The sequence below is a fragment of the Scyliorhinus canicula genome, chromosome 2 (assembly GCF_902713615.1).
Source record: "Scyliorhinus canicula chromosome 2, sScyCan1.1, whole genome shotgun sequence".
NCBI classification, from domain to species: Eukaryota; Metazoa; Chordata; class Chondrichthyes; order Carcharhiniformes; family Scyliorhinidae; genus Scyliorhinus; species Scyliorhinus canicula.
In genome coordinates, this window is record NC_052147.1 from 225,773,556 (window position 1) to 225,795,324 (window position 21,769).

At 43.0% G+C, this 21,769-nt stretch overlaps 1 protein-coding gene across 4 annotated transcripts in view; it reads right to left on the reverse strand.

Annotated features, from left to right (window-relative positions):
* The window catches only part of LOC119961986 (potassium voltage-gated channel subfamily H member 7-like), a 565,928-nt gene extending 550,036 nt beyond the window's left edge, over nucleotides 1-15,892 (reverse strand). For 2 of the 4 annotated variants that reach the window (XM_038789678.1, XM_038789677.1), the window contains exons 1-2: nucleotides 15,328-15,892; nucleotides 6,559-6,789 (exon numbers count right to left, since the gene is read on the reverse strand). In XM_038789678.1, the coding sequence (XP_038645606.1) occupies nucleotides 6,559-6,789; nucleotides 15,328-15,403 (307 nt within the window). In that variant the 5' untranslated portion in view covers nucleotides 15,404-15,892. The remainder of the gene's footprint in view (nucleotides 1-6,558; nucleotides 6,790-15,327) is intronic. The other 2 variants (XM_038789679.1, XM_038789680.1) reach the window with 2 other exon arrangements.
* Between the last annotated feature and the right edge of the window lie 5,877 nt (nucleotides 15,893-21,769).

Consider the following 21,769-nt stretch of genomic DNA (forward strand, 5'->3'; position numbering starts at 1 on the left):
ATGCCCTCAAAAAATTCCACTAAATTAGTTAGGCATGACCTGCCCTTTATGAACCCATGCTGCGTCTGCCCAATGGGACAATTTCTATCCAGATGCCTCGCTATTTCTTCCTTGATGATAGATTCCAGCATCTTCCCTACTACCGAAGTTAAGCTCACTGGCCTATAATTTCCTGCTTTCTGCCTACCTCCCTTTTTAAACAGTGGTGTCACGTTTGCTAATTTCCAATCCACCGGGACCACCCCAGAGTCTAGTGAATTTCGGTAAATTATCACTAGTGCATCTGCAATTTCCCTAGCCATTTCTTTTAGCACTCTGGGATGCATTCCATCAGGGCCAGGAGACTTGTCTACCTTTAGCCCCATTAGCTTGCCCATCACTACCTCCTTAGTGATAACAATCCTCTCAAGGTCCTCACCTGTCATAGCCTCATTTCTATCAGTCGCTGGCATGTTATTTGTGTCTTCCACTGTGAAGACCGACCCAAAAAACCTGTTCAGTTCCTCAGCCATTTCCTCATTTCCCATTATTAAAACTCCCTTCTCATCCTCTAAAGGACCAATATTTACCTTAGCCACTCTTTTTTGTTTTATATATTTGTAAAAACTTTTACTGTCTGTTTTTATATTCTGAGCACGTTTACTCTCATACTCTATCTTATTCTTCTTTATAGCTTTTTTAGTAGCTTTCTGGCGCCCCCTAAAGATTTCCCAGTCCTCTAATCTCCCAGCAATCTTTGCCACTTTCTGTGCTTTTTCCTTCAATTTGATATTCTGCCTTATTTCCTTAGATATCCACGGTCGATGTTCCTTCTTTCTACCGTCCTTCCTTTTTGTTGGTATAAACCTTTGCTGAGCACTGTGAAAAATCGCTTGGAAGGTTCTCCACTGTTTCTCAACTGTTCCACCATAAAGTCTTTGCTCCCAGTCTACCTTAGCTAGTTCTTCTCTCATCCCCTTGTAATCTCCTTTGTTTAAACACAAAACACTAGTATTTGATTTTACTTTCTCACCCTCCATCTGTATTTTAAATTCCACCATATAGATGATCCCTAACTATGAGATCATGAATCAATCCTGTCTCATTACACAGGACAAGATCTAGGACCGCTTGTTCCCTCGTAGGTTCCATTACATACTGTTCTAGGAAACTATCGCGGATACATTCTATAAACTCCTCCTCAAGGTTGCCTTGATCGACCTGGTTAAACCAATCGACATGTAGATTAAAATCCCCCATGATAACTGCTGTACCATTTCTACATGCATCAGTTATTCCTTTGTTTATTGCCTGCCCCACCATAACGTTACTATTTGGTGGCCGATAGACTACTCTTATCAGTGACTTTTTCGCCTTACTATTCCTGATTTCCACCCAAATGGATTCAACCTTATCCTCCATAGCACCGATGTCATCCCTTACTATTGCCCGGATGTCATCCTTAAATAACAGAGCAACACCACCTCCCTTACCATCCACTCTGTCCTTCCGAATAGTTTGATACCCTCGGATATTTAACTCCCAGTCGTGACCATCCTTTAACCATGTTTCAGTAATGGCCACTAAATCATAGTCATTTACGATGATTTGTGCCATCAACTCATTTACTTTATTCCGAATACTACGAGCATTCAGGTAAAGTACACTTATGTTGGTTTTTTTACCTCTGTTTTGAATCTTAACATATCCAGTTTTATTCCTTTTGTTATTACTGGGCCTATTCACTGAGCTCCCCTCAGTCACTGTACCTTGTACTATCGCCCTTTTAGATTTTTGACTATGTCTTCTCTGCCTTGCACTTTTCCCCTTATTTGGAGTTCTTATTTGGTCATTGCTGAGTTAACCGATTTCAGCTTGGGTGGTAGTGGAGCAGAATAATGAGATTTATATCATCCAGTCCAAGGGAGCAAAATCAATTAAAATTCTTTGTTTTAATCACCATCCTACAGGAAAGTACATGAGGATGGATACTGGGCGAGAATAGGGTTTAATGCATTTAGGTTACCGTCCCCCATAGCTAAATGCCTTGTAGCCATTCATTGTCTGCATACAAAAAATAGCTACCTGGGTGAATTAATAGAGGGCTGCCAGCACCAAGAAAACTGCCCAAGCATCTTCTGGAGAAGGTACAGAAAACTGGGAGAAAATTAAAAGCAAGAAAGTAGCTGGCTTGGTTGGAAACTTGCAATTCTGTGACCTATTAATTGTTACATAATATTTCTTATTAACAGAATCACAGTTGACTAAACCTATAGGAGGTGAAACTGACCTACGTCAGCAGCATGAAATGGCTCTTAGCAAATTGACAATCAATTTTTTACCACACTAGTTTTTATTTATAATTAACAGGAAAATATTAGCAACATTTTTACTTTCAAACCAAGAGTGTGACTCGGGAATTAGTCTCCAAAAAGAGTTTGAACAGTGACTCCATGAATTTGAGTGGAAGGAAGATCGGGTTCAGCGAACAATGGTCTGACAATTTGCTGTGAACAAATAGCTGGTAAAAGCCAATATTGCCTCCAAATAATGTCACAGTTTTCTACACATTCTTTGTTATTCAACAGAACAACTAGCTCCATCTTCTTAACCTCACCTCTCACCTGAGGTGTGGTGGTCCTCAGGTTAAACTGCCTTCTCAACCTCGCCCCTCATATTGAGATGTGATCCTCAGGTTAAGCCACCACCAGCCAGCTCTCCCCCTCAAAGGGGTAAGTAGCTTATGGTCATAGAATCATAGAATCATGAAATGCATTTAAGGTGCAGAAGGTCCATTCAGCCCATCGAGTCGGAACCAACCCTTCAAAAGAGCACCCCACCTAGGCCCAATTTCCCACCCTATTCCTGCAACGCCATCCTAAAGGGAAATTTATCTTGGCCAATCTATCTAAACTGCACATCTTTGGATTGTGGGAGTAAACTCGGAGCACCCGGAGAAAACTCATCTGGGACTACGGCAGCTTTACCTTTTTAATATATCATTACATGTCATCAACAAGAATAATAGTGAACTATGAACCCAATTTAGCAACTTAGTTCAAAATTAACAGTTAATCATCGCTGGGAACATAAATAAAAGACCTTTACAACCATTGCTAAACCTGGTGACTAGATTGTTGAGCTTCTGACTACAACAGACAAGCCCAGTTGTAGTTTGGACTGAAAGCTGTTTTGAGACAGTTGCTGAATCTACATTTTCCCTTTACTCATTGAATGATCAATTGGAGTGGTAAATAAGCAACCATTACTCATTTGCTCATTCTGACAGAAATGCATGGGAAGGAAGTGGGAAAATCTGTTTAAACATTCTTGGAACATAGGGCTTACTCCATCAATCAATTAAATCATGATTGATATGCACATACACTCTAATTTCTTGCCTTTACTGCATCTTCCTTGATACTTTTAGCTGACAGACATCTTTCCAACACAGACTTGAAATCACAAATTTTCCTGGCACCCACCTTTTGAATGGGATTTCCTAATTTCCAAAATAGATTTGTGTAAAAAGGTCTTCTGATTTTGCTCCTGAATGGTTCTCATTTTACATTTTGGCCCAGATTTTGCCGTCAGCAGTGAAACGACATTGCTCGCCACTGACCTTGAAGAAAGCTGCCACAAAGATCTATGGAGGCCTCTGTGGCATGGAGCTTTCCCAACTTTAGCTTAAATTTGGTACCAGGTCAATGAGATCTCTAGGTATTTAACAACAGGGAAGTCATCACACAAATAACAACACTAAAGTATTCCCACACACGGTGAACCAGAAAGTAAAATGCACCTATTATCCTTTAGGTTTTAATATCAGTTTATAAAACGGGAGGTAAAACAAAATGTTTTATTCATTTTTATGGGATGTGGCGTACGCTGGCTAGGTCAGCATTTGTTGAACATCCCTAATTGCCCTTCAGAAGGTGGTGGGGAGCTGCCTTCTTGAACCGCTGTAGTCCATAATGGTTTAGGTAAACCTACTGTGCTATTCAGGAGTGAGTTCCATGATTTTGACCCAACAACAGTGAAGGAACGGCTGCAATATATTTAAGGAGTGGCAATATATTTAACTTATTTCGCAAATTAGTTTTTCTGGGCCATAGAATTAGTTTAGCAGTAATTATGAGCATTTTGCACTATTATAAGGCCAGTTACACCTTATTTGAGAAGGTGTAACTTTTTCATGAACATTTACAGTTAGACTAATAGGGTACAAAGGTGAGTTCTCAACGGTTCAGAAATGTTGAATTGATTGCAACTTACAGGGGCTGCTGCAGTGCATCCAAAGAAATGTAGAGTCATAGGCAGCAATTTCGGGATTTCCAATTTTAACTGCACATGTGCAAACTCCAGAAGTTGCTGTTAGTTTTGAAGGAGAAAGAATGGAGAACATTGCCAGTTTCTTGTTATTACTCAGGCAATGTCTGGGTCTCTATCACCTTGTACTTGAGTTTTCCACCAGAGGAAATGGGATCTTCTTATATATCCTATTAAATCCTCTTAACATTTTAAACAGCTTGATCTGATCATCCCTCAATCCCTGATACTCATGGGAAACGGAGCCAAGTATATTCAACGTTTTACTACCTTTTAGGTTGCATTTTATACGTGCTGACTGAATTTAAATAATTTCAGTACTTGGACTGCCACAGCTCCAGATTACTCACCATTAAGAAAATATTTTGATTTGTCTTTCTCAGACATGTGAACAACCTCACACTTGTCCACATTGTACTCTACTTACCACAATTTTGCCCACTCACTTAATCCAACGGCCCGACGCCGTTGTGAAACCCGGAGAGTTCACCCGGCCACTCCTGGCCCCCTATTCTCCCCCCCCCACCCCGCGGGGGGCTAGGAGGGCCGTGCCATGAATCTCGGCCGCGGGGCCATGTCGCTGGCGTCAAGGCCCGGCGCGCTGAGAATGACTCGGCCGGCGCACCTAATGATGTCAGCCGCGCATGCGCAGGTTGGCCGGCTCCAACCCGCGCATGCGCGGCTGACATCACGACGGCTGACGGCTCAAACCCGCGCATGCGCGGTTGCCATCTTCCCCTCCGTTGCCCCGCAAGACGTGGCGGCTTGATCTTGCGGGGTGGCGGAGGGGAAAGAGTGCGTCCCTTTGAGACGCCGGCCCGAAGATCGTTGGGCACCGATCGCGGGCCAGTCCCCTCCCGAGCACGGTCGTGGTGCTCACTCCCCTCTCCGCCCCCCACAAGCCACAGAACAGCTGCTGGCACCATGTTCATGCCGGCAGTGACCAGGTGTGGTTGCCGCCGGCGGGAGGGCCGCTCTGGCACACCCCGTGATTCTCCCATCCCCCACAAAATGTTTTTCACGGCGGCCCACAATTCTCCGACCCGGATGGGCCGAGCGGCCGGCCGTTCCATTGGAGCGGAGAATCGCGCCCTATGCATTTTCATTTTTGCTAATAAACACAAGTTATTTTCTAGCTTAGTTGCATGAACAATAATGTGCTTATATCTCAACCGTCTAACTGCAACTTTTGTTTCAGGATACAAACTGCCTATGATTGTCATATAAACTTGCTTTTTTAAAATATATTTAGAGTACCCAATTAATTTTTTCCAATTAAGAGGCAATTTAGCGTGGTCAATCCACCTATCCTGCACATCTTTTGGGTTGTGGGGGCGAAACCCACGTAAACACGTGGGGAATGTGCAAACTCCCCACGGACAGTGACCCAGAGCCGGGATCGAACCTGCGACCTCGGTGCCGTGAGGCAGCAGGGCTAGCCCACTGTGCCACCGTGCAGCCCTATATAAGCTTTCTTGAAGGGCTTTGCAGAGAACGGGAAAATGCGATATTTCATTTCTACAGAAATTGATTTTGTCTGACTTATTCTGCTTTAACTAAACCTCATGTTGCCTGATTGATTTAGGGCATTATTGAAGAGGTTCCTCGTTGTTGTGACTGAATTTAATTTGCACTCTATTAATTCCACAAGCTAAATCAGCTATGTTGAAATTACCACTAACATCTCAATCACTCCACAGCATGAAAACTGTCCCGAAGTGTCAGCTCTTGGATTCTCAGTAGATAACTTTAATGACTCAATCTGACTTTTGACTAATTGAGAAAGTGGCTTATTACTCATTACATTAATTAACTTCAGTGAATGTGATTGAAAGGCCTGGAAAAACATGGCTTTTTGCACTTCAATTATTTGAATGAAAGATTTACACCATCACAAAATTTCATCAAAGATTTGTAGCAGTTTTTCTCAAGACAGAAAAATATTGTTATCAAAGAACTTGAACCAATCATACAAGAGGGATGAACCTATAAGGATTTAAACCTGATCCTGATTCTTTTGTGTCTTTAGTTCCAGTTGTCTACCTATATTTTGTTTGCTATTGTGTTTATTAACTAATTGCATTATCTGAGACATTTTCTTCTGAACTTCAGTGTGTTGTTTTCATTCAGCTAAACTTAACCTTTTAATCTGATTTTCTGCCTGTATGCAGTTTCACGTTGAATAAGCACAATTTATAAGTGTGGATTAATTCATTATCTTGTCAATAAAATTGTATTTCTTTATCCTACCATCCTTGCGATAGAATATGACATCCACTTTTCTCTCTTCTGAGCCGAGCAGAGCTTGGGCAATCTGAGCAATTGCATGCCGCTTGCTTTCTGGACCATGTAGAAAATCGCAGGTGCAAGGCTTCTGCATGACATCCGGCCTCGAGAAGCCAGTCATCTCACAAAATCCATCATTGCAGTAGATAATTGCGCAGTTCTGCACCCTTGCATTGGCAATGATGAATTTTCTATCTGTAAAGAAAAAGAAGAAAATGATGGGTAATATAAAACACTTGTTTGTTCTTGCAATTCATGGGTAATGACTAGTTCACAAACAGCGAGTGATGGTATGGATAATTTACTCTAAGGATTTTACAAAAGACCATTATGACAAACAGAATTTTGGAATTTTTGAAGTTTTAAAATATTACCAATACACAAAACGTCCAATATATTTATGCATAACTGACATTTATGTTTAAATAATTTGTGCAAGCAAAGTAAAAAGTAATGGACGATTCAATAATTGCTATGCTCAATTTTAAATCCACAACTGCAGGGTTACATTAAAATGGTACTGTAGACTGAAACCTAAAATATCCCTGAAAATAAAACGCTGCAATTTTATTTTTGCCAATCCTTTCCTCCTACTCATAAGGTGTGCGATGATAAAACCAAAGAATGGAACCATGTTCAGTATTATCATTGATAACACAGGTGAATAAAGTTTAAGTCCAGTGCAGGAATTATATCCTTCTATATCAGGACTGCATGAGCCTCTATCCTAAACTGAACGCAGCTTTTTCAACTGAATTAGTGTAATATAGGAACGGATGCTGTAACAGATTAAAAAACCTAAACTGGCTGAAATTTTCTCAGTCAGATTTATTCCCAGAGGTGAATAATGTACCTAAAATCATTTCAAATTCAAATGCACCTTTCTCTGTATGCTTTGAATATACAAGACTCGTTTTCCTCTGTACATTTCCATGTGCATGACATTTTCTGTGTATTGCCATAACTCTCCCATTACCATTATGGAGGTGCGTCAAGAAAAACATGTTCCCCATATTTAACATTGTTTTTATAAATACTTGGAAATTTAGTGATGTTATGAAGATCCATTGATGCCTACTTGGGGAGGGCCTGCGATGTAACAATGGTCTAGGGATTTCCATTCATTGAGATATCACTATTAGCTACATCTTCTAGCCCCTCATCCCCACCATCACCTCAACCATTAAAATACAAGCAGGAACCAATGCAAGTGCTGTAAAGAGCCCAATAATGGTTGTCTTATAAAGAAGGACTGTTACAGGAATATCAATGGTACCTACAATATTTGGCAGTTTTGTTTGATAAGCATGAGACCATGGTTCAATCTGAGAATTGGGAGTTTAGCCATTTCCCATGCTTTCTCCCTTGCAAGAGGGAAATTTCTACCTTAGGCCCTCGTAGTTTGACTGGAACGAGAAAGAATTACACACGCAATCTATACAGTGGTTAGCACTGTTGCTGCACAGCGCCAGGATTCCAGGTTCGAATCCAGGCTTGGGTCACAGTTATATAATAATAATATAATAATCGCTTATTGTCACAAGTAGGCTTCAATGAAGTTACTGTGAAAAGGCCCAGTTGCCACATTCTGGTGCCTGTTCAGGGAGGCTGGCACGGGAATTGAACCCGCGCTGCTGCCTTTCTCTGCACTACAAGCCAGCTATTTAGCCAGTGTGTTAAACCAGCTACTCTGTTTGTGCAGAGTCTGCATGTTCTCTCTGTGACTGCATGGATTTACTCCGGGTGCCCCGGTTTCCTCCCACAACTCCTGAAAGACGTGCTGTTGGGTGAATTGGATATTCTAAATTCCCCCTCTGTGTACCTGATCAGGTACCGGAACGTGGCAACAAGTGGCTTTTCACAGTAACTTCATTGCAGTGTTAATGTCAGCCTACTTGTGACAATAAAGATTATTATTATGTAGAGGATGCAATTTTGTTCCATGGCAGCCTTTGTGTGATTGAAGAATATGCCTATGTTAAAGGTGACCTATGCTAAAGATGACATATTGGGCCTCTACCACAGCTATGATCCATAGCATCAGCCACTGAGTCCATGAATTCCCATTTTTCTGACTATGGAAAGATGGCTATGCATGTGTGGCCCAACATTTACATTTAACACACCATTGATTGAATGGCCTCTCACACCATGTGTGATGATTTTCGTGACAGTTTCATCCAGAATGAAAGACACCTTTAGAAATATTCAATGAGAATTAGTTATGAGTGTAAAAGACCACTTTGTAAAGTTTTGGTTCATAAGCTGACAATACATCACATTTTAGCTCAAATATTCTGAAATGGAAGCAGGAAGCTTACTGCAACCGACATTCAAATGTAATTATGGTTATTACTTAATATATGGCTTATATCTAACAAATTCAAAACCAAGATCTATGTAATTTAATTATGAAGACTACTTCAATGGAAAATTGCAAAGATAATCTAAATGCATTGCCATTAATTTTTATTCATTCGCAGGATATGGATGTCACTGGCAAGGCCAGCATTTATTATCCATCTCTAATTACCCTTGAGAATGATCATAGAATCATAGAATTGCTACAATGCAAAAGGAGACCATTCAGTCTATTGAGTCTGCACTGGCCTTCCTACCTTGGCCCACGCCCTGAGTTACCCCGTAACCTAGTAACCCCTATCTAACCTTTTGGGCACGAAAGGGCAATTTAGAATGGCCAATCCACCTCCCCCGCACATCTTTGGACTGTGGGAGAAAGCTGGAGCACCCGGAGGAAACCCACGCAGATGCGGGGAGAAATTGCAAACTCCACACAGACAGTCACCCAAGATCAGAATTGAACCCGGGTCCCTGGCACTGTGTGGCAGCAGTACTAACCACTGTGCCACCATGCTGCTATGTGGGGAATAACCTTGACGACAACTGAATGACTTGCCAGGCCATATCAGAGGGTATCAATCACATTGCTGTGGTCTGGAGTCATATACATACAGACTGGAGAAAGACAGCAGATGTCCTTCCTTGAAGGACATTAGTGAACTCCATTGATTATTTCAATAGATTGTTTGCAAACTATGGTGGCTAAATTGAATAGCCCCCCAAATCAGGCATGGGGATCGCGATTCACGATGATCCCGCTCCTATTCAAATTCATGCAGACAACAAGCAAACTTTGTACTGCCTGGTAATTTTAAAGGTTGTGGCCTTCATCAAGCAGTGCTGAATACACAGCTAAGTGACTGCACACCATTGCAGGGGGGCAGATTTAAGTGACACAAGTATCATGTAAAGCTAGCCTTCACTACTTAAGGCCAGAATGCATCTCCTAAAGATTAAGGTGCATTCTGGTTACAGCAGGGGATTAAATTTCATGGAGAAGAGTGGAAGGTTTGGAGAACACAACAGAGAGTGAGCTCCAACGAATTCCATTGCCATGCTGGAGGCCTTTGTGAAGCAGATGGATGGGAAAAGAGAGGATCTCTTCCCTCTGAGAGACAGGAGGTCCTCCAGGCAGATATTTAGTAGGCAGTGGGAGCAGGTGGCTGTGACAGTCAATGCCACCAGTCTAGCCCCAGGGCCAGGATGCAGTGCGAAAAGAGGCTAAATAATCTTGCATGAGTGGTCAATATCAGAAAAGGCATTTATACATGCCATATCCTATCAACTGCACCATTAGCCTCACAAGCTGCTCTATTTGGCATACATACCTCCATCATCTGTCTACCAAATTTCTATAGCAACCAAGACTCAGACCTCATTCATACCTTCACTTCATCCTCATGCAAGACACACACTCACATCTTACACATATGCCACTGCCAGCTATTCAAGTGTAGCTGGCTCATCACCCAAACATATTGCACCTTACTCACTGACATGCATCCCTCCCATTTGCAGGACAAGGTGATCAGTGCAGTTATCCAGAGGATGCAGACATGGTTGACTTCCATGGAGTAGATGGTGCTGGAAACAATTAAGTACCATCACGAAGGCCATGATCAACAGCATCCCTGGAGCCATTAATGGATGATGGTATGACCCTATTAAATGCAATTTATCATATTGCCCTCATCCTGTTACCTGTTATGATGTACCCACTACAGATGGTGCAACATTGAACCTCTTGCTTCCTTAGAATTTGTGCATTTATGCTTTCAGATATCCCAAACCTGCCTCATTGTCAGTCAGCGCTGCCTGAGTCTGAAAGCCCAGAGGGAGAAGACTGGGAAGGAAGAAAATCTATCATTTGATCTGATGCGTGCACCCATCAGTAAAGATGTACAAATTTTAGAGGATAGTATAGAGGCGAGCTTCCATGTGATGAGTCACTGAGCATGAGTAGTCTGCAATCAGGCCAGGTGTACTGGAAAATGCAGATGCTTGATCCAGAGGGCAAAGCTGCATACCAGCTTTGCTGCAGAGAACCCAGATGAGGGCTTCAATGGAGCAACAAATAGGAAAGCTGATGGGCATGCACACAGAGAAACTTGGCTCATTGGCAGGCCTGCCACAGAATCTATTGCCACTGGTACAAGGCATGTAGGAGTCTGGCTCCATCTAATCCAGGCTTTACTCAGAGCTGGAAGCTCATGCTTCCCTGTGTGGAAGTGATGACCAATTGCTGGAATGTTCATGCAAATCTACCTGTGATAAAGCCATCTGATGGCCAGCTTATCAGCTCCATTACAGCACAAAGAGAACCAACCCAGTGTCAGAACTGAAGGATAAGTTCAGCTGAGGTTGTGAAATTGTGGCTTGTTATCATACAAGTCCAGCTTGGTGCCATTATGTTTATAGATACCAGGGCTCAAAAGTGCTTTGGAGGCTCTCATGGAACTCCAGAAAATTACTAGTATTGCTGAAGTCCCACTCTGGAAGAGTGGTAGTATTTCTGTAGAGCACAAATCTGCTATCCACTCTCAAAACGACAGCATTTGTGTTCTTACCAAAGCCACTCCATCTGTGCTGCTGCCCATCAGCTAGTCCAGAGTTATGGTGCCCATGCCAAGCTGGTGAAGTCTGAAATCAAACCTTTGAGACCAACAGTTGCTTGAGGGCATCCTTCAAGGTTATCTGTAATATCTTCCAGTGAAAGTTAACAGAATTAGTCATGCTGCAACTATTAGGGTAGCAATTTATAAGAGCACTAGGGTACACAAAGGCACCCACAAGACAGGGACAAAGAGAGTAGTTAAATATTGTGTGGGCTATTGGATGTGTTGCTGCGTAAATTTGATATGGAATGCTTGCTGTGTGGTCGCTTTTATTTCAGGATTGCGGCCAAAATGACAGAGTGTTGGGAGTAATCGGTGATGGAAAAGTGGGGAATTGTTGAGTCATGGGGATTTGTTGTTTCATTCAGGGGATCTGTAGTCGAATACTCACGGACATTCCATCCAGAATATGAATGCATTCATTACTTCCTTCTTCTTTCTATTCTACCTTCTCCTCCTCCCTCTCCGCCTGTTCTTCCTTTTCCTCTTGAAGTGCTTAGCAAATTGACAGTGGCAGGGGCTGAAATTTTTTTAAGGCCAGACTGAGTAGGATGCAACAGATTAGCATGAATCGGGGCACATGCCTTGTCAATACTGTAGGGCTCCACCCTAGTAATCCAAAAAGCAAAACTGTTGCATCAGCACGACAATGGTCTGCTGGATGATGTTCCTTGTGGCAGCATTGCTCACATTGTATGACTTCTGCTCATGTGTGATGGATCGGGAAGAGGGGGGGGGGGGGGTGTTATCAATCAAGTGTAGAGAGGATTGCCCCTTCTCACCAAGCAGTCACCCTCTAGGTTGATGTGGTGGCTGAAAGATTTCTGTAACAGCTACTGGTGCAGTATGAACGTATCACAACTGCTGTGAAGATAGCAGGCATTCACCAGCATAAAATGCTGGACATAATGAAATGCCAATTTCACTTTGAATGAGTTGTACCCTATGTAGATTCAGTACATCTCATCATTGAAACGTGACACTTGCAAAGTCAGGTGAGGACTGTCAATGGCACCTAGAGAAGCCCCACTATCCTGGCAAAGTGACGATTAGAGCCAATATAGAGGCAAGTCAATGAAGTCTCCTCTCCTGACAGAAAATAACATCTCTGGCCTCCTAGGTGAAGTAGCAAACTGGGGAATGTTTGCTGTGTTGCCTGTTCCAGTCTGGAAAGATACACTGGCAAAACATTTCAGGGTCCCAGTCACCTTCCCAGTCCCAGGCCTGGTTGCCCTGATCTGAGGCTACAGATCTGATTCCAAAAGGTGGCACAATTCTGTGACACCTCCTTCGTGAAGTGAGGATGTGTGCTCCTTGAAGACTCTAAGTGGGTAAGGTCTTTAGTGAGAGCTTTCCTCCTCCTCCCTGTGTAAGCAATTTATTTTATTTGATCCCTCTGCTTTATCTACCTCTGATGCTGCAGCTTAAGGCTTACTGCAACTCCAGAAACTAATGACTTTCCAACATCCAACACGACTCCCTGGAGACCTTTCTGAGCTCCTCCAAACATCTAGTACGTCTAAAATCTCTGCAAGATCTGGTAGAAGGTATTAAGCAAATAACCAATAAGTTGAACAATTATGCTTTTAAACGGCACTGGTGGTGTGTTCCTCATGCAGCTAAACATATACGTCTAAAGGAGGGTGCTAACTAGAACGGTGATGTAAAAATGGCAGGTTGGTTGTCAAATCAGCATCAGACACTAGTTTCATGATCTAACCAATCTGCATACTTCTGACACACCCATGTTACACTATGTTAATGCCTTAACAACATCACGTTCAGTGTGGGCTGTGCTGTAAGTGAGTGTAAGCGGCGTGGATGCCAACATTCTCATAAACCACCACCCATGAGCATTACTCAAATTGATTGGAGTGGACATGCGATGGAGTACACATCCTCAGTACAAATGAAGTGTGAATAAAATCTGGGTACTTCTAATTTGTGAAAATAAATTACCATTTCTATTTAATAGATATAGTTAATTGTGGATTTGCAGTAAATGCCTTATTCTAGGTGATTTGATAGCAGTGCAACTGAGTCTGGAGTGCTAACAAGGCCTACAGCCTCAGTTAAAGAGATCATTACTAGTAGTAACACAGTTGATCAGTTGATGGGCAAGTGAGGGTATGCCGAAATAATGCAAATGTGGGAACTGCAGGAAGAGTCAAAATGCCACTCAATCTACATTTACAATATACTGGAGCAGGTTCACCCAAAACAGACATCTCCTCTGAGGCAATTGGCTCCTGGGAGATCCAAAGTGCTATGCACCAGTTATTACCTGGGGAGATAGCCGGGCGCACGATGTTAGAAGAGCAAAGGCTGTAACGAAGTACACAAGCTCCAAGTGAAACTCCACAATGTATCAAAACACAATGGCTGCCCATTTGCTGAAAACAACAGGGAGCCAAAATTGGCTTGCATGCAATTATTTTGTTTCTGGAACTTCATTCTTATTTGGGACTGAACTGTTCTCTCTGGTGATCGTACAGGCTCCTTTGGAGCAGTGTCTACTCAATTACTAGCATGCACACAATTACAGGCAAAGCTGTTGACAATTGTGCTGAAATCAATGCTGGGCTCACTCAGAGACACTCAGGGTTACCAACATGAGATATTGAAAAGAAAAAAAATGGAAAAGAAAATCCTAGCTGCACAGGAATGTGGTTCTGGGATTAGGGTGAAGAGACACTGCTTGACATGTAACAGTGCTGCAGTTTGTTAGAGATGCCTGATGCTGACATTGAATGAAAAAAGTGACATCCCTTACTTTAATGAGTATAAGTCAGTCCCTCTAAAATAAAGTAAGGTGAAAATAAAACATAGGACTTGCTGACTGAAAATGAAGTGTCAAATGGAGGTAAGTGACTACTATCGTTTTTATGTCACAGAAATCTAAGTCAACTTTGTTGTAATATGCAGCAAGTTAATGTTGCTGCATTTACGTACAGATCCATCAATAGTGGCAACTAAATTCAAGGAAGTAATGCGTCCTCTGTGCAATTTAAATTAAGTGAACGTTGCGTCCACATTAAAGTAACCAGCATTTAACGTAGTTCAATGGTTCTCCATGCCAACTTATCTCATGTACGCAAACACATTATACTGGCAGTTTTATGCTCTTGATTCATGTCCACAGAGACATGGACGAACATTGCGAAACCCTTAACTGCCATGAACAGAAAGCAAACCTTATTTATGCTTATCTGGACTAGTTCGAGGCTTGGTACCAATTCCCGGAAGCCATCCCCTACTGTTTCAGCCGAATCACCTTACAATGTGAAATGGTACAACTTTTTTTTTGTTACACACTAAAATATCAGTTCACCCACTGTGTTATACAGAGGCACATGACATCGACTCCACACATAACAGGGGAGTACTACTTTCAATGTTCAGTTTGCCTTTTTGCTCTTTCAAATCATAGTTTATTCTTACACGTTGATTTGTTTGTCTGGTGAGAGCGATCTTAAATTACATAAACGGTCAAAAAAAAACGTAGCGTCTCTCCTTGCGATTTAAAAAAAAATCAAGAGTGAATTACTCAACCATCATCCGGATTTTGGGAAGAAAGGTAAACTATGAACTATAAAAAAAAATGTGCATTAGAATTACAACTCCTCCTTTACATTCATATTTAGATTTCTTCAAACACTGGAAGATCAATTGGAAGGAGACGCCAGGCTAGCACCCACATACATCCAGATTGACTAGACCTTGACATTTGGCAGGAAGTGTATTCATTCCTACTTACTTTGGCCCTCGAATTTCCGTATGATGGTCCCCAAAAAGGTATTTTGCGGCGCAACATGCCCTCTTCGCACAGGCATGTTGGTGTGTGATGTGGATGCTTTTGTCCCGATTTAAACAGCCGCTCCGATCCGCTCCGTTCTGTGCTCCCCTCTCGCAGCCACACTCTTGCCTCTCTGAGCTCGTCCCCTTTGTCAGAAAAGCATCATCAACAACACAGCCTCTCTCCGCTTGGCAGCAGCAGACCTTCGGCCAGCATCCAGAGAACTCAGGGTCCGCCAGCAGCCCCGAGAAGCGGCGCAGGGGTGGGCAATGAGCACTGCCCTGGTTCGCCTCCCTGGAACAAAAGCATGGCAAATTTCGAAAGGGCGCCGCTCCTCTCAAAACGCCGAGGTATTGTTGAACGGAAGATAGCAGCAGCTCGGAGCCCGGGTGACGCTCCTCTCGGCTCCACACGCAGCTCTGATTATCCAAGCGTGTCTGTACACAACTGATCGCTGCCCATTCCACTTTGTGTTCGAGACCAGATTCACGAAGCCGTACACGGAATCGCAGGGAAAGTGCCGTGGACCGAAAGAAGGGGGCAGGGTGGGGGGGACATGCCCACTTCACAGATGTTGGCGAAAATCAATAGGAATAGTTTGTATAAACAATCACTGCTCTGCTGGAGATGCACTGACGGCTGTCCAAGGTGCTGAACACAACTCCAATTTAATTTGAAATGACGCAAGTGTTTCAGAAAAGTACAATCCATGCACACACACATATACACAGCCATTACATATCATCCACACAACACAAATGTGCAATTAACAAGTAAACAGCATAAGATGCGCTTTAATGCAATCTGGATCTTCATTTAATTTCCAATCCCCAATAACAGAATGGAGAGGAATTTAGCACATTTAAGAACAAGTTAAATATTTTACAACTTGAACGATTGGGCCCGACTGACACCGAAATACGCTGTTTATTCAGATGTTGCAAAACTCTCGATGTCAGTATAATTTATGTGCATATATTTGCACATATGTATAATTCCACCTGAAGTCAGCCAGAATAGGCAAGTGTTCTTTTTTCTCAATTGCATTGGACTTGGCATTGTCCATTTAGACAGGGAAAGAAACAGTGAACGTTATTATTATACACTGTGGGATGACACTGAGCGCAGCTGACTACAGATAGAAATGAGACGCCACCAGGGTGAGGTAAATAAATAATCCGTTGTTGCAAACGAACGATCATAACTTTAGCTTGCCGAAGGCATAGATATGACCGATAGGTTAGAAAATGTAAAAATAAACGCAAGGCAAATGTTCCCCATTTCACCTATTTAGGGTAAGTTGTCCTGTCAGCTTGATATGAAAGCAGAATTGCTTTTCGGATTTTTCTGAGAAACAGCAACATGTTGGCTGGCTCTTGTCTGCACAGTTCTCATTTTGTTAACTGGAATGGGGGCTGGGTGGTTGTCATTCTGGAATCACAAATCAAAGCAAAGGCGGAAGGAGGGTGAGGACAACGGGAAACACTACTGTTGTGAAATGGGATTGATGCAACAAAGGCTCCTGCCACCCACACTCGAGAGGGGACCTTATGAGAGGCAAAGGAAGCGACGTCACAGTTCTGCTGTGGAGGTTCAAGTCATCAAAGAAAAAGTGACAAAATGTGGAGAAACTAATTGACAGAAGTTGAGTTTTGTGACGGGTGAGAAAGCATCAATCAGGTAACTTTGGGAACCAGTGGTTGTATTTGAGAAGACAATGGAAAGCCCACCAACAGAAATTGTAGAGTGTGAACTTTCCTCTCCACCTTGGCCCTCTTTTGTTTTGTTCCCTTGGCTCACCCTAATATAACGCCACCCCTCCTCCACACAGGAGGTGTGTTTTTCAGTTTTGCTTTCACCCAGCACTGACTTTTGTTCTCCTATTAACACATTCGACTATCTTACATTTATGCCACTATTAACACTTGTTCAATCCTTAATGCCACCATTAACACCCACTCTGTCTTATGTCCATGACATCTTTGCCAATCTCTCCTTAGCTCAGACCTATTCCTGACCCTTCCTACCCTTTCCTCTCCAACTAAATAACCCATTACATTTCCATCCCTTTTCAGTTCTGTAAAAGGGTCACATGGCCGCGAAACGTTAATTTTGATTTCTCCCCCCACAAATGCTGGTGGACCTGCTGAGTTTATCCAGCATTTTCTGATTTTATATTAGACATTATCAATGGATCTGATCAAATTTCTGCAATCTGCGTTTAATATTTGTTGATAGGATGTGATAGGATGTGGGCATTACTGGCATTCCCATTATTTCCCATTCCTAACTGTCCTTAAGAAGGCGATAATGAGCTTCCTTCTCTGACTGCAGCATTCTTTGTGGTGTCAGTCCTGCCAAAGTGTTGATAAGGAGGCAGTTTGAGGATTTTGAGCTTGTGTCAGTGAAGGAAAGGCAATGTAGTTCTATGTCAACATGATGTGTGACTTGGAGGGGAAGTTGCAGATGGTGGTGTTTCCACAAGCCTTTACCCTTCATCTTCAAGGTGGTAGTGGTCATAGCTGTGGGTAGTACTGTTGAAGAAGCCTTGGTGAGTTGCTTGCAGTACCCCCTATCTGTGGTGCACTCTGTTGCCACTGTGCACTGATGATGGAGGGAGTGAATGTTTAAGGTGGTGTATGGGGTGCCAAATGTAGTGGGCTGCTTTTTCTCTTGGATAGTAATGAGCTCCATGGGTGTTGTTGAGCTGCATTAACTCTGAGCAGAAATTCCACAAGATTAATCCAGGAATCTGGGGAGTCTTGAAGACGTGAGAGTTAGGAGGTGAGACAAAGAATCTACACCCTCCAACCTTCTCTTCTAGCCACAGTATGTATGTGGTTGGTCCAATTAGGTTTCTGCTGAATGGTAACACCATTGTTGATGATCCAGCTCTGAATGCTAGTAGACAATTAAGCAACTAATGGGAGGAGGAAGTGCCATGAAGATTTCTATTGCTGAACAAATACACCTTTTCAAAGCGTTTCATCTTGCACTCATTAGGACAACCACAAGAATGCCAATAACGGGAAACAACAGCATTATATTTTATGAGGAGAGTGTTGATTGATTGACAAGGGGACTCTGATTGGTAGAGGCACTTCCATGGATAATGCACCAGTTGATGGTGACTGCCAGTTAACTACCAAGCATTGTTTGAAATTTAAACCAGGCATCTTGATTCTGATTGGTCAAACATTGCTCTGAGGAATGAACCATCAAATGGCTATCACTTATTTTATTTATCTGAAACAGGCGTAATGTGTGTATATTTTCTTCCTGTCTGAAAGGAACAGAGCCCTGTCTATTAATGTATGTAGCTTTTAGTACACACAAATGTGCCACACTGTTAGCCCAATTATTAATTGGTTGTTAGTGCAATTTTGTGCACTTTGAGGATTATTTAGCCAATATTGCCCAATCACAGAATCATGTCTAGTATTGGGCAATGTGTTTTGAGTTTTCCAAGCACGGGGGTTTGGTGTGGTCTGTATGTTATCCCTTGTGAACAGTGGGAGGGACATGCTATTGCATGATGTGGGAGCTAGCAGATCCCATTACGAGCTGCAGTGACCACATCTGCAGCAAGTGTTGTTTCTTGTGGAATTTTGGCTCAGAGTTGATGAGCTGGAGTTCTCTGCTTTGGAGACTGTGGCACATCCGGTGGGGGGGAGTGTTACCTGGATGTTTTACCAGGAGGTGGTCACACCTGGTAGATTAAGTACCTCAAACTCGACAAGTGGTCAGGAACAGCAGGGTGTGATTGCAAGTGAGGCAGGTAGAGGGATCCAGAATTCAGAAAAGAAGGAGCCTCAGCTCTTGACCTTGCCTAACAGGTTTGAGGTACTTGCTGTCTATGTGGATGAGGAAAAGAACTATAGAGAGGATGAGCTAACTGACCATGATACAGGAGGCCATTCAAGTGGGGAGCAAAAAGACAAGTGGTATTTGTAGGGGATTCTATGATCAGGAGAACTGATAGCATCCTTTGCAAGCAAAATCAAGAGCCCACATGGTATGTTGCCTGTGTGGTGCCAGGGTGAGGGACATCTCTAACCGGCTTGAAAGGATATTGGAGTGGGGGAGGGGGGGGAAGATCCAGTTATTGTGGTCCACGTTGGGACAAACAACAGACAAGACTAGGAATGAGGACCTGTTTCGGGATTATCAGGAACTAGAAACAAAATGAACGAGCTGGTCCTCATGGGTTATCATCTCTAGATTACTACCCGAGCCATGGGCAAATTGGCATAGGGATGAGAAAATTAGGGAGGTAAACACGTGGCTAAAGGAGTGATGTGGGAAAGAAGGGTTCCATTTCATTGGCATTGGCATCAGCATCAGTATTGTGAGAGGAGGGATTTGTACTGTTGGGACGGTCTCCACCTGAACCAATCTGGGACCAGTGTACCAGGGAACAGGATAAATAAGGTGGTCACAAGGACTTTCAACCAGCAAATGTGGGGGAAGGGATAAAACTACAACAATTATAATGGTTAAAGGGAACCAAAGCAGCAGGTCAGCATGTGAGGAGAATGTAGAGGTTAATAGGATGAACAGGCAGGGCCAGTCTAATGAATACGGAGGGTAAAGGAAACGTAAAAAATCTAAATGTTAGGTGACTGTCGGAGTGAAAGTTGGGGATGAGGCTTATTAATCAGAGATTAATAAAGGAGATCAGAATGTGTGACAAGTGTTGTTCACAAGAATATCCTACAAGGTAAAGATAAATAAGTCGGACATATTTTAAAACCTTGTATCTAAATGCATGCAGTATTCGGAATAAGGTCAATGAGCTGACAGTACAAATAGAGAAAACGGGTATGATTTGGTGGGGATTACTGAAACATGGTTACAGGGGGACCAGTATTCTGAAAGGATAGACAGATGGAACAGGAGTTGGAGTAGTTTTATTGATTAAAGATGACATCAAAGCTGTGTTAAGAAATGATATTGACACTAAGGGCTAAAATGTTGAATCGATCTGGGTGGAAATAAAAAAACAAGGGAAAAAACACCTTGGTATGAGTAATTACACCCCCTCCCCCACCCCCCAAGCAATACTTCCAAAGTGGGACATGGTATACACCAAGAAATAATGGGGCTTGTGTGAAGGGCACAATGGTAATCATGGGTGATTTTAATATGCATATTGACTGGATTAATCAAATTGGCAAGGGTAGCCTCCAGGCATATTTGATAGAATGTATGAGGGATTGTTTCTTGGAGCAGTATGTTATGGAGCCAACCCAGGCATCAGGCTATTTTAGATTTTGTATTATATAACGAAGAGGGTTGATAAATAGTCTTGTTGTTAAGAACTCTCTTGGAAGGAGTGATCACAGCCTGCCAGAATTTCAAATTTAGACTGAGCGAGAGAAGACAGAGTTCCATACTAGAGTTTTAGCATTGGTCAGGGTTAATTATACCGGCCTGAGAAAACAGTTGGCCCAAGTGGACTGGGCACAAATAATTGAGGGTTAGACAGTTGAATAACAATGGCGGATGTTCAGGGAGATATTAAATACCTCTCAATTAAAGTATATTCCTGAGAGGAAGAGAAATTGTAAAAGGGAAAAAAAACATTCCATTGCTAAACAAGGAAGTCAAGGAAGACATAAAGGCAAAAACTAGGGCTACCATACTGCAAAAGCTAGTGGTAAGCTGGAGGATTGGGGGAACTTTAAAGTTCAGCAAAAGGATACTAAGGGGAGTGGCAGCAGAGATAGTGGATGCATTGGTTATGATATTTCAGAATTCCCTGGATTTTGCAAAGGTCCCGGTGGATTGGAAATATGCTAATGTGATGCCCCTATTTAAAAAGGAGTGAGGCAATAAGTAGGAAACTATAGACGGCTTAGTTTATACTGATCCCATGGACCAGACCCGCTGTTACTGCCAATCCAGAGCCCCCAGCCTGTAGTGCCGAGGTATGTATCACGGAGGGGTGAGCAAGTGGGCGGTTTGGTGTTGTGGGGGGTGAGGTGGTATGGGTCTGGTATGTCGTGTCTGTGCCCCTGGCCAGCAGCATCCCCCCTCTCCACCCCCACCATCCTAGTCGGTTAACCTGGAGGCGCCTTGGCCCTGGTGATAACGTTGTGCGGCCTCCCTTGCCTTCCCGTGCCCCATGTCCTGCTCATCATCCCCCTCCCCCTCATCCTCCTCATTGGATGAGACCTGCCCTTCCTCCTCACCTTCCTCCTCCAGCATATCACCACTCTGCTCCAGAATTTGTGGAGGATGCAGCAGGCCACCACAATTCAGGGCGACCTTCTCAGCATCATATTGGAGGGCCCCTCCAGAGCAGTACAGGCACCTGAGGTGCAACTTGAGGATGTCAAAGCACCGCTCGATAACACTCCTGGTCGCTGTATGGGCGTCGTTGTAGAAGATCTGCGCATCA